This window comes from Apteryx rowi, unplaced genomic scaffold (assembly GCF_003343035.1).
Source record: "Apteryx rowi isolate R43461 unplaced genomic scaffold, aptRow1 scaffold_571, whole genome shotgun sequence".
Taxonomy (NCBI): Eukaryota; Metazoa; Chordata; class Aves; order Apterygiformes; family Apterygidae; genus Apteryx; species Apteryx rowi.
The window spans coordinates 154537-168090 of NW_020450840.1; the positions used below are offsets into that span (position 1 = coordinate 154537).

A 13554-nucleotide genomic window follows, 5' to 3' on the forward strand; every position below is an offset into this window, starting at 1 on the left:
GAGAGGATTTAGCAGAGGGCAGAGCCTGTAGGGACCGGAGCACCAGGATGGGACAAGATGGGGTGGGCAGCTCAGTGCTTTCTGGACTCTTGGTATTGGCTGCCCTTTCTGTAGACGACTAGACAAAGGACAAGAAGTTCCAAAGAAAAGAGCAGTGCCACAAAACTTTCAAACAGCCACCTGCAGGGCTGGAGACAGAGCAGAGCTAACCCCCCCTTTCTGAGCAGCTTTATTTCATTTCATTGCTCTTTTTCACGTGAAATCAAACCCCCAGGGCAATCTAGGAAGTGAAGAAGAGCAAAGCGCTTTAAGCCTTTTGTGTTGAACATGGACCAGCGACTTTACAGCAAGCTCCAGCTCACACAGCAGCTCTGCAGCATAGCTGCACTTGGGCACTGGCTGGTCTGTTCTGGGAGCTGCACGGCTTTGCATTGTGCTAGGGGATGGCAGGTGAGGGCTCTCCAGGTGGGATGGCTTTGTGCTCCTTTTGCCAAGAACTTCTGCTGATACAAGCGTTTCTCCAGGAAGGGCAGATCTCAATCCCAGCAGTGCACACTCAGGCCAGGAGAACTAGCAGTCGCCTCCACCTGCACTTCAGCTGTGCTTCCATCACATCTACTTGGAGGTCACTCTAGATGGAACGGTGTTTGTTGCTGAAAATTCCCGATGTCCCGGCCAACCCATCGTGGCTACACTGAGGCCTCTGCCTTATCTTTCGGGGGTTTTGCCTGCAAAATGAACAGGGTCATTGGTTAGTCTGTTCAGCATACTAGAGACTAGTGGATGGCTTGGTCAGATGGTCAGTGATGAACAGGCAATATCTGCACACTGTGGTATAGCCTGCTCAGCTCTGCTCAGTCCCATGCAAATGGGTCTATTGCTTGAGCCTCTGAATTGATTTGTCATTTGAGATTCAGGCAGTACATCAGAAGAACCTTTTTTTCCCTAGTAGGATGGTGGAGTCCTGGAACAGGTCACCAGGGAGCTGGGGGATCTCTGTCCTTGGAAGTTTCTAAGACTTGGCTAGATAAAGCCAAAGATATGCTAGGGTTGGCAGTAGTCCTGCTCTGATGGGGGGGGTTGCATGACAGACCTCTGAAAGAGCCTTCCAACGTACACTTCTATGTCTCTACAGTTCACCCGGGCTGGGCAGTACCAAAGCAAGCATCACACATGCCAGCAAAACATGATGCTGATCTAGAATATGAACACTGACAAAGCTCCAGTATGCAGTCTAAAACAGCTGCTCTTTTTTGACCCAGAGTCTGGTCAGATTCAGTCCTAAGAGGGTGAATTTTATTGTGAAGCTGGTACAGGCAAGAAACAATTTTAAAATAGTGAGTTTCCCTGTGCAGGAGACTCAGGGAAGCCTCGTTCCCTTTCAGTTTGAGCTCAATGGGCTATGCCCATGTGGACTCCCTGTTGTATAAAAGTAATTGAGGTCATGCAGCTTTTCCATCAAACTGGACCACTTCCAGGTCCCTCTCTCCCACTCACTCATCTATTGTCACTAAACTTGTGAGAGTTTAATCTCTATGTCAGGTTCAGTTAACCTAGCCACTGAGCCCAAGACGTTAGAGGGAGGAGAAATTCAGTACCACCCAACTTGGGTTTTCCCAGATGAGAGATCTTAGGAACTGAGTTTTAAACAAAAGGCAGGATAATCAAATCACCTCACAAAACTTCACTCCAACCTCAGCTCTCTGAACTGACCCTGCAGCCTGTCCTTACCTCCTCAAACTTCTCCTTCCGATAGAAGTCAGCCTTTGAATCCAGGTACAGCAGAACCAGATCACAGACCACTGTGACCTAGAGATGGACAAATGCAGCATGGCAGTCAGAAGTGAACTCAGTCAGTGGTGAGACTCAGTGCATGAGAGCCAGGATCTCTGCTCACAGCACCTATCCAACCTGTTTAGCCTGCCATCTCAAGTTCACTCCATCCTGGAACCAAACATCATCTGGTCAGTTCAAGGGGGGAGCTTTCTATCCTTTCTTGCCAGCCTGAGCCCTCCAGACAGCCCTACCAGGACCTCTCAGGCCCAACCTGTTCCCAGTAGCTGCATGTCTAGCATGAGATGTTAGACATGAACATCTGAGCTGCAACGCATGGACCAAGGGTCCAGGCTGGTGTAGTGGAGTGTCACTGTCACAGCCACACAAGGGAGGGGGATGAGCAGTTATCTGGGATGCCATGTCTAGTAGGAAAGAGGTGGCAGATGGTGGAGCGCAAGCAACCCCCCTGTTACTCTGCAGGAGGTGAAGGGACATGACAGTGTGCAAGACAGGTGCTTTAGAAGGGACTCACCCTTCTCAATGATTGCAATGCCAGTATCCACACTGGAGCCAGCCACTGGCTCCCTTTAGAGTCAGGGGAGAAAAAGGCAATTAGAGGACGTGTCCTCTCCTGCTGGGGGAGACAGCTGAAGCAGACCAACCAGCAGCACCCCGACAATGCTCACTTGTCTCCCCTGACTATACAGCAAATGCGTGGCACCCACAGGGTTGACAAAGACACCTGGCCTGCACGATATACGCCCCTGACAGTTCTCAAGATCCTTGCACTGGTAGTCTTGTTACTGCTAATGATCGCAAATGGGAGCTAACACTCTTGCCAAACAATCTCCTGGGCTGGCAGGCACCCAGTTGGCTGTGAAAAAGGAAGCCTTGCACAGCAGGTCAATAAGGGGAAACGCTAGATAAGTGGCAAGTCCCAATCCATGGATCAGAGGAAAAGGGCGCATCTGGAGTACTCACGGCACCAAGGAGTGCGATGCTGGCACCGAGGCTCACGGCAACAGGAATTATGCTGAACTTCCCAGCCTGCTGAAAAACAGTGGGTGGAGAGGAAAGATAGTGGGCAGGTATCAGTGAGAGGGTTGTGACAAAAAGCCCTGCTGGGCAGCATGTTTAAAGCCTGCTGTCATGGGCAAAGGGGAGGTGCTGGATGGAACAAGGATCATCTCTTCATGCTCAGTTTTAGGCACTTGACTGCTATCTCCTTTATCCTTCAAAGAAGGAATTCAGGCAGCTCATAGCTCAGTGGCAGGTGAGGTCACATACAACCTTCCTACTCCTACAGGCATGGCTGGAGACTCTGTCTCACCTCAAAGCTCCAGGCAACTCCATAGAACTACACCCTACAGAACAGCAAACATATCCCTCTCTAGTGTGATATGCCTTCCTCACTACCCAAATGAGTCTGGTGTGAAAGAAGAGACATTTGGTGCTATTATCTCCTGCTCCATACCTTCTCTATCCTGGTCTCACCACCCAGAAGTGTGCACCCTGTCCTGCTCTCCAAGCTCATCTCTCTTCAGGTGAAAAGGCCACTGCTAAGCATGGTGGACTAGCTATGGAACATCTCTGGGGGTGATGAGTCCTCTCAGTGCAGGCCCCATCTTGCACAGTAGAGTATTTAGTTTGTCAGTCATGCTGCACACATAACATCAGCCACGATCATGCCTATGCCTTCCTCCCCAAAGGTATGATTAATCAGGAAGGGATTGTTCAAGTTCAGAAAAGTTCAGGTTGATCTTCAGTGTGTTCCCAGCCATCACTGGTCCCTCAGAGATGCCCTAAACCCCTCTGACTGGACTAGCTCACCTTACTTCCAGGGTCTAGCATCTCACAATACCCAACCATGTCAGATGCTTGACAAACATGGGAAACCTCATTGCTCAGGGCATTGCCAAGAGCTTTCATTTCAAATGGGAGAGACCATTTCCTCCTGCTCTCTTTGGCGCCCTTGATCTGCTTTGAGGAAAGCAAAACTCTGGAAAGAGGTGAAGAGTTCATCAAGGTAAGGAGAAAAGATGCCAGAGGAAGGCAATGAGGCTGGCTTCAGAAGACAGCACAGCAGTGAGCAGGTGTGAGGAACAAGTTCTGATGACAAGGGGGACAGGACAATGCATGTGGGGTCTTCAGAGGAGACAGTACCTGACCATGCACAGAGATGTCAAAGCGGATGCCGTAGAGCTTCAGCAGGCTCCGGTAGTGCCTTTTTTGGGGATCCCAGTAGTAGGAGGCAGTTCTAAGGGAGACACAAAGGACAAAGTTCAAAAAGATGCTGCAGCTCTATGCAAGCAGGGTGAGGGACAAGGGCTTGGGAAAGCTGGCAGCCTGAAGAAGGCCTGTCAGTGCCACATGACTGCTGTGGATACCAGATGCCTGTGCACACTTCGTTTCCTCCAGCAGGCAGGGACATGGATGATGCACATGCTGCCACAACTCACTACCTGGGCACCAGCAGCAGGGCCTCAGGAGCTGCTCAGCACCAAAGCCCAGAGTAAGAGGCTCTGCATGCAGCTCCCAATGCATCTAGTTCAGGGTGAAGATGGGCATGGCCAGCCACACATCCCTGCCGTCACGCAGGTAATGCCCTGCACAGCTTCAAACAGACCAGAGTTACAAGATGCTGGAGCTACCACGGCACCCGGGTACTGAGAGACTTCATGCCAGGGTTACCATGTCCCGTTGGCCCTGCTGCTCCTTTCAGAGCATCATATTTCATTTAGGAGAACTGAGATCTCAAATGATCTCTGTGTGAGTGCCTATCCCATGGACCTGTGTGGCTACTGTCCCAGCATGGCTGGTGTCCGCACCTGAAATTGTAGTTCCTGTCCTGCAGGCTGAAGGAGTACTGAGGCTGGCACAGGGCAGCAGGGTGATCCAGGTCACAGTCCCACTTGATGTAAACTCCAATGCTCCCCCCCTGCAGCATGTTAACACACATTTTATTCGAGGAGAAGCACTGGACTGGAGACTTGTTGGGTTCTTTACTGTTCAAGTGTTCACAGCTACTGACTTGGATAGATTGGGCCATTCCCTTAGTATTCCAGCGGACAATCCCACCCTGTCCCTGCCCATGCCCCTAGGGGAAGTTGCAGTCACCTTTCATACTTCAAAAGTAAAAGCAAATACCAGCAATGCGAGATTCCCAAAGGTCTCTCCAGCTGCCTCCACCATGTCACGGATACGGAAGACTGGGCAGAATGGGCTGAAAAATGGATCATATGTACAGCTCTTGAAATAGGTGGGGTCATTGGTTTGCAAAGTGTTGTCCCTGAAACAGGAGAGAGCGAGCTGTCACAAGTACTGGGGAACGTGGGAGGTCATGGGGCCCTTCTGCATGACTGAAGAGGACATCCTCCGCTACTCCCATGATCCCCAAGCAGTGGGACCACTATTGCTCCTGCTGAGAAGGGACAGTCATTGCCTCTCCTATTGTCCCTACGGAGTGGGACCACATGGGGTGCACAGATACACAGGCCTGTCTCAAGGTCTGCTCATGTTCTTCTAGACTTGGCTGCATCAGGGCCCAGTCTATCCCTTCTTTCCCAGGCTCCTTTGCTCTGCCTTCCAGATCTACCTTTCCCCCAGGACACCCAGCAGCCCAAGGACATGCATTTATAGTACAAGTGTCCTCTAGTCCTCAGGTTGTGTGAGGATGGAGGGAAGTTGGCCCAGAAGAAACACAAATGGAGTCATCACCCTTTTCAGCACCTACCAGTACAACCTGCCATGCTCCTTTTTCTCCCAGTTCCTCTGCCTTTGTGCTTCATCTTTCTTCCCCCTACATCTCCTTCCCACAACATCAGTCACTGCTGTGAGACATAATGACCCAGCTCTAGAGTTACTGCTCTAGAGGAGATGGCAAGGGGAGTTCAGGTCCCCTAGGTCCTGTTTCTTGCCAGAGGAAGGCAGCTCAATCTGCATGCCCGGGGCCATGAGGGCAGTGCAGCCATTTACTTGGCCTCTATGAAAATGTTTGACCCCTTCCCTCCCTCCCTTCTACCTAGACACCACTCTCTCCAGGCACCAATCCTCTCTACTTGCAAAGCCTTCTTGGGGCCTTTGCCCATCTCTGAAGGAAGAGCTGCTGTGCTGCCAAGGTCGTAACCTATGCAGCGCACTGCTGGAGAGGGTGAAGAACACAGTACCTCAGGCTCTACTCAAGCCAGGCAAAGGTCTCAGATAACTCATAAAATCACACTCCTAATGGCTGCCTCCCCCTCCTCTGCAGTCTCATTGCTATTACACTTACAAAGACAGCCAAAGAGACCATGTTCTCCCTGAATGCATCACTGAAATCTTAACTAAAAGCCATTGGCTGTCCTTGATGGGATACTGCTTCTTGGATGTCTAGGCTACTCAGTGTCTAAGCAGACAAGCTCAGCACAGATGCCAGGATAGGCTGCACACATGGTTCCAGTAGGAGAAGCTTCATACTTACTTGGAGAAGTTAAATTTGGTGAAGTTCACATTATTTTTTATAAAAAGGGTAAAATTCTCCGCCTCAGCCAGAAGAGGTTTCCTGGAAAACAACCACTCAAATTGATGAACTCAAATTTTGTACAGTGGCCAAGGTATAGCCCATTCCCCTGACCTGCAATCTTTTCCATTACTCTGGGATGTAAAATACTGTGGACAGTCGCAAGAAATGCTCTTGCCTGAAGTTCTCTGGGCTTAACTGATCAGTAGGTCAATGTCAAAGTCAAAGATCTCTTTGAGCCCAGCTGCCCCCCCACTGGCAAGTAGAATCAGGACACTGATTACACAAAGCACAAAGGGAATCAACAACTCCACTGCCGTTCAGAGCCTGTTCGGATGCCTGCTATCCTCTGACCCTGGCCAATACCTGGGCAGGGTGTCATTCTCCACAGGACACCAGCTGTAGATCTCACAGGTAGAATGGGTGGTGTTGAACATCACACATTTCCCGGTTTTTATCCCTGGAAAAGAGACAATGCATCTCATTTACTCCTTTTACCTTCTGAATGTCTTCTCTGCAGCTCCCCTCCTGGGATAGTGCCTGGCCATGGTCCTGCTGCTCTGGCCTTCTCAGAAAGCACAAAGACAACCCTGGGATCATCTTCAGTGTTTTCCCCACCCAAAAACTCTCTGGGAAACCCTCCCCCAAGGCCAAACAACAGTGGCTGTTTTACAAAGACAAGAAGCTGCTTGTGGCTATGGTCTCTCAGACGGCTCAGCATCTGTCTGTCCAGCACAGCAGCTCCTGGCTGGTGGCTGCTGAAGCCACCCACTCCCTGGTTGGAAATAAAACAAGCTGGGGGAATCTGGCACACCAGGCTTTGGCAACTGACCTTCTAAAGCTTCTCCCTTCTAATATTAATCAGTGTGAAATAAACCCAAGTTTTATTAAAAAAGGAAAACCTGCCAATCGCAAAGCACATTGATTTGGATTTCAGCAACCAACATCAAAAACAACCAACTTCTTTATTTGCTGCTGACAGCACCTTTTGCCATCAGTACCAGCTTTCCCTGCAGTGACAGGTTGCTTTAAGTTTTTGTCAAGAATAATCTCTGGAGAGCACTTCAATGCACACTTACAAATATACCGAACTCTGTCAGTTTAGGCATCTCTGTATCTGTTTGCTAGCAAGCACGGGGACACAAAATGATTTTTTTTTTTTAGTAAAATATCCAGTACCATTGCCACGAACCACTGGGTTTCCCACGGGACAGTCTGCATCTTCTCTGCAAATCCCATCTAGAACAGAGGGGCTCTAACAGAGAGCAAAGAGAGCGAGAGAGAGAGGGAGAGAGGAAGAGAGAGAGAGGGAGAGAGGAAGAGAGGAAGAGAGAGAGAAGCGCTGTTACTCTGCTGCACAATGGCTTAAAGGCCATGAGGTCATTTACCCACATTTCTGTGCTGCTGCTCCTATCTGTCCATGCATGTCTCAGTCACTTACAGTAGGCACCCATCATGTCCAAAACAGCATCCTGGGCAACTTCCAGTCAGTGGAGAGAGAGGTATCTCCAAAGGGCAGTCCCTTTCGCATGTCTCCACTCTTTCTGGAGTGCTCACCTCCACTCTGTCAGCAGCAGAGCAAGCCTCAGCAGCTAGCTCAGACCAACCCTTTTAGCTGGAACTGGCAACAACCATGGTTGGGTTCTGGAGGACCTTAATGGGCAGAAGCCAGCACACCTTGTAAAGCATCATCATAGTTTCCCTGGCGAAGGGCTGAAAAGTCACTAAATATGGCATAACACAAGCTTTAAAGGAGAAACTAAAAACTTCACCCTCGCTCTGTGGGCCACATGTAGCTTGCAGGACCCACAGCAGGGCTGTAAGAAAAACTTATTCATGAGAGGACTTCCTCTTCCTGTATCATATCCAGATGTCAAGGATTCAGCCTCCAGGAGGACCCAGACAACAGACATTTGCAGGTGAGTGTGGCAGTCCCTTCCCAAGTGCAGATAACAAGAAACATGCTGAGTAACAGTGCTGCTTGTCAGACACAGACACTTCTGGGTGTTCAGGGCACGCCAGTTGCAAACCTTAGTAGAAATTCTTGTTTTGAACCCTGTGATGGTGCTAGAGAAAGCCTAAAGCATGGCCAAGATGGTTTCAACACACCTCCTCTACCACCTTTTAGTGGAAACCAGCCTCGAAAATCTGTCTGTGCTGACATTCTCCACAGGCATGATCGGAGCTAGGTTACACGTGCCATGAGTCCATCGTGAGAGAAGCAAAAGAGATTAGACTCAGTTAAAAGGCATCATGGGGCCCTGGATCTGTGCTTGTAAAGCTCTCTAAACCATGGCTGAATCTTCATTGTGAAAGGGTATAAGAGCTTGGGAAAATTAGGAGCAGCATATTTTTCTAGAAGCCTACTCAAGAATTGCAAATTTGGGACAGGACTGAAATTTATGAGTTCACTGGCATTTAGAACAGATTTCTTGACAAGCAGATGAACTACTACACATTTTCAGGAGACATTCTCTGAAGTGCTCACAGCACCTGGCTGAAGTTCTTCCCCAACCTAGAGCTCAGCTTCTGTGTGGCAGCTCAGATGCTGTTCAGTGTCCACAGCATTTATATTCCTGGGACAAGTATGACTTCACACAGGGGCAGAAAAGAAGCGCTTGTGTGGAGAGACGTGTTCTTCTGTGCATAAACTCCTGAAACTCCTGAAGTCCTGACTCAAAGGTTTACTTGTAACTGCAGAAGAGTAAATCTATGTGTCTAGAGGATGACTATTCTGAAACTTTATCAGAAACAATCGCTGATTCCCAGCTCTCAACAGCTGTACAGCCTCAGCTGTTCCATTTGCTCCCAACATCTGTCAGAAGGGCCAGAAAGCAAAGCAAACCTGCTTGGAGAGAAACATCAGTAGCATCATAACGTGAACAAAGAGGGATGAGGCTTCTCCCAAGAGCTAACCCCCCCCCCCCCCCCCCCGCCAGCCCCCAAGGACACAGTCCTGCACTGCTTGGGGCTGAGACCAGTGACACTCACATGCGCATCCATCAGCAGCATCTGGTCCTGAAAGAGCTGAGCACAGCTGGATGTGCTAAAGACAATGATTTATGCGAAATGTTCCCTTAGGCCCACAGCTTGCACCTGGACAGAGCCTCATTGGCTGACTAATGCTTTCTAGCTCTTCAGTCTATTTTGATCATCTCCATTAACCTTCAAAGCTCCTTGCGAATAGAGGCAGTGGATTTTCAGTTATTCAAAGTCTTCAAAATCAAGACTGAATGTCTTCCTAGGAGGTGTGTCATAGCTTTGCCACAGATCTATGTTCAATGCAGACACCAGCTGGTAAAACAACCTAGCCTGTGTTATGCTCAGGCCAGAGCCAGTACCCTAAGAAGTCCCCTTTGGTCTTCCAGCTTGGACAGTGCCAACTGCAACATCACCCAGGAACGTGTATATGTAGCCAAATGCTTATGGCTGAATCGGAACATATGTTTGTATTAACTTGCCCTACACCCAGCCAGACTCGCTTCCTGGTCTCCCCAGCACAGAACACTTTGATAACTATGAACATCAAAACCTCCTGCAAAGTTAAAGCCGCCACTGCTAAACCTTCAAAACTTTCCAAACATTGATTTCAGCAGGTGCCTGAGAACCAGGAACTGCACAGCTACTGGAGAGCAGCATGGGCGAAGGCCCTGACAGGCACTGAGACACACGACAGCATTATAATGGGATGAAATACTCTGATCTCTCTGTCTCCTTGGCTTGTCTCATGGAAAAACAATCATCCAGAGATGTCAGGGACAGCCTGTGTCACAGCCCTGAAATGTTCTATGGGACATTTCTTCTGCTGGGAATGTTTATGCAGGTACCAGTGGCTTAGGAGCTCTCAACATTCTAAAACCAAGAAGGACCATTAGTATCATTTTCTCAGAGCTGAAAATGCTCCTTCTCTTCCACAAGCTGCAGCCTGTGTTCAGAGAGCAGCCCAGCCTGGGAACCTGCAGCACAACAGGAAGCTGGGAGGCAGGATCATGCTGGGCACAGCACAGCAAGCCACACTGAAAGCCAAAGGGACCATTAGGACAAACAGTGCTTGGCTCAGGCACAAGGGGCCAATATTGGTTTAGCTTAAAACCTATTTGCTTTTGTCTGCCAAACAGTGTTCAGTCTGGAAGAGTTCCGTCAAGAAGTTGGCCTGAATCCAGCCTCAGTGGGAAGATTTCCCTCAAAGAACATATACCACTAAGTGTCTGCTGACTGGGAAGCTGCCTAGACATCATGCTCCATTCCTCCTAAAAGAAGACACTAAGGAGAGGATACTTAGTCCTGCACTAGAGAGATATAAAGGAAACATGACACAGGTATTCATGGAGTGTGAGTGAGACTGTGCGTGTGGAAAAGCATCAGGAAAACTGCCAAAACAGAGGTAAGAGAATGGTGCAGTAAGTTCAGAGACCAAGAATTGTTGTGAAACCAAGGAAAGTATATAGGTAACAGAAAGGCATTAGCAGGTGCTGGGGAGATGGGAGTGCTGATGGCACTAGGGCCACAACGCAGACAGGGAATAACAACGGGGCAATACAACTCAAACACTCCAGAGCTGCCTTTGTCCAAAAATAGCAGAAAGGCAGCAAAGATTATGCAGTGTTATCACCCCTCAAGAACCCCAGAGACTTGAGGAAGGCCCAATAGCTAGTGCCCCTTGTCCTTCAGACTGCCATGGGCAATTCTGGCCAGTCCACTTGGACACACATGCCTTGGCACAAGCAAGTACGACAGAGTGAGAATGTGCAAGTGAAATCTATGGAACGATGAGAATGAGGGAAATCCGTTGTGTTTTTTTTTTTTGGGGGGGTGGTTCTGGAAATAAAAATCTCTCCTCCCTTCTATCTGGTCTTGCATTGAGTTTTGCTGCAGAGTTGCTATTCTGCTACAAAATAGTAACATTGGTAGACTTTAAAAATTTAATCCCATCACAACACTGAATTAACAAACAGCACAGCATTATTTACCTCAGGACAGGTGCCTTGGGCTTGCTTTGTTGTAATAATCAGATTGGTCACCAGAAAAAACGTATTTTCTCCCTAGGAGGCAAGAAAACATCTTTAGCATTTAATTTACACTGTAACATTTTTTCCAGAAGAAGAACAAACCCAACTTCAATCCCAATTTGCATTTACTTTTGCTTTAGAATTTATATTCTTTATTCTATAGCTAGTGAAGCATCACATATCCTTTTATAAAATGTTATAAGCAATTTCACTTGTTTACTACAAAACTCGCCATTCCACTGACTGAAGCTTGGATTAAACAGTAAATAGCATCCATGAAAACTTTCCCCTGCAGAAAGACAACCAGCTGAAGCATTAACAGCACTACAGAACAGGAGGAAATAGAGCCCAATTCGGCTCTATTTACATGCTGTTCAGTGGCAGAGCCCACTGAAATCAAAGGAGGAACCTAGCAACACTTTTTTAGCACCACCTCCTAACTCCAGCTTCCACAATTCAGGCTCAAGTCAGAAGGCTACTAAGAGAGTATCATTGATTTCAGTGCTTTGGAGCAGCCCCTCTGTATTTACAAGTGGGATGGTGGCAACAGGGGACAGAGCAAGGCTGGGAACTGGGCAGCAGGCTGGAGGTAGGCACAGCACTTGCTGGAAGGAAAGCTATGCTGATGCCTCAGGAACTCCGTATTCTGGCTACACCGGATCAAAGCTATCAGGCCCCACCAGGCATCCAGGCCACCACAGAAACATGGGCTTCAGCCTATGTGGTACCAGCACAAAGGGAACATTAACTGCTGCAGCAGTCATGCACCCCGATACCATCCCATTCTCCAGGAGGGTGTTCTGCAACTCCTCACATGTGAGACCTTTCCTGTGTATCTGGGCACCTCCATAAAGGATGCCTACTTCCCTTCATCTCTTCTGGACTCAGCAGGAGATGAGACAGCCACAAGTGACCCCTTACTTCTCTGTAATCAAGGCCTGTTTTAGGACACCTGTTGATCCCCTGAGTTGCCAAACAGAGCCAGAAGACACCTTCACCTCAGAGAGAAGACCAACAGGTCCCTGCTATAGCAGCCACGTGACTTGGTGTCAGGGATATGTTCCAGAGGACATAGAAGCAGTACTAGGAAAATCTGTCCAAGGTAAAGACAAGCTTATGGGGGTGGAAAGGGGCTTGGAGGTCTCCAGGTGAATTGATGCAGGAGAAGACCTCTATGGTGGGCCATAGAGGATCTCCTGGTGGAGCAAGGTTAGGGCTGTGTGCGGGTGGGCAGGTAAAAAGCCCTCTGGAGAGTACAAAGCAAGGAGAGAGCTTGACAGCTTTCAAAGTCTGGGGACAGCCATTTGAAAGCAGGCAAGGGCATGCCAGCAGCTCTGAGACTGGCACCAGGGCTGTTGCAAGACACACTGGTATCTGAAACGGGCTGTGCGCTGCCGTTGGAGAGAACGCGCCCAGGGAGCCAAAAACCCCACGTTGATAGCTCCGTCTCCAGTCCGAGTAGCTCCGTTCCCGTCATGCTTCTGGGACAAGGCTGGTCCGTGGTGGGACACAGGCCCCGACCCCGACGGGCACGCGGGAGACGTACGCTTTTGCTGACTCCTTTCTGAACAGCCACCTGCCTCCCCCTGCCACCAGGGCCAGTCTCACCGGTGGAAGGGAGCTAAACCGGTCCCTCTGCCGCGCATTTCGGAAGCCGTCGGGCTGGCAGCGTGGCGCGAGGACGCCGGGCCTTCGGCATGCACGACGGCAAGCGGAGCGCACGTACCTGCGGCGGCTTCACGTAATCCGCCACGTCCCACAGCCTGTTTCCAGCGTCCTTGACCTCGGTGACCGAAATCCCCTTGAGTTTGGTGATCACCGAGACGCGGGGGGCAGAATCGGTTTCCTGGTAGCCCTTCTTTACCAGGAATACCCACCTGGAGACGGCACAGGAGGCAAGGGACACTGACGGGGAGCGCGGCGCCAGGCGGCGCGGGCGGGATCCAGCTCCGGGGCGCCCGCGGCGGAGCCGCCAGCGCCGCCGCCTCGCGGGGACGCGGTGGCCGGAGCGGGCGGGCGGGGGAAGGGGCCGCGAGGCCTGCGGGGGGCCGCCCCTACCCCAGCAGGTAGCCCAGCACGCCGAGCTGCAGGAGGCGGTGCAGCAGCCCGACCCGCCGGTTCCGCGTCAGCGCGAACTTCGCCGTCTTGTAGTCGAGCAGCCCGCGGCAGGCCGCCCCCACGGCCGTCCCCATGGCGGCCCCCAGGGCCTCCCTCATGGCCGCCCCCATGGCGGCTCCCATGGCGGCCCCCGTGGCGGCGCGGCTCCGCGGC

The 13554-nt window shown here is 50.3% G+C and overlaps 1 protein-coding gene across 1 annotated transcript; it reads right to left on the reverse strand.

The window, feature by feature from the left end:
* Positions 1–230: 230 nt before the first annotated feature.
* On the reverse strand, positions 231–13523 carry P2RX6 (purinergic receptor P2X 6). The gene is given in 12 exon segments (XM_026082309.1): positions 231–728; positions 1732–1809; positions 2758–2823; positions 3940–4033; positions 4605–4714; positions 4924–5065; positions 6236–6316; positions 6641–6734; positions 7454–7529; positions 11245–11316; positions 13010–13160; positions 13342–13523. Coding segments are annotated over 12 exon segments (1248 nt in total). The 3' UTR covers positions 231–626.
* Positions 13524–13554: the final 31 nt, after the last annotated feature.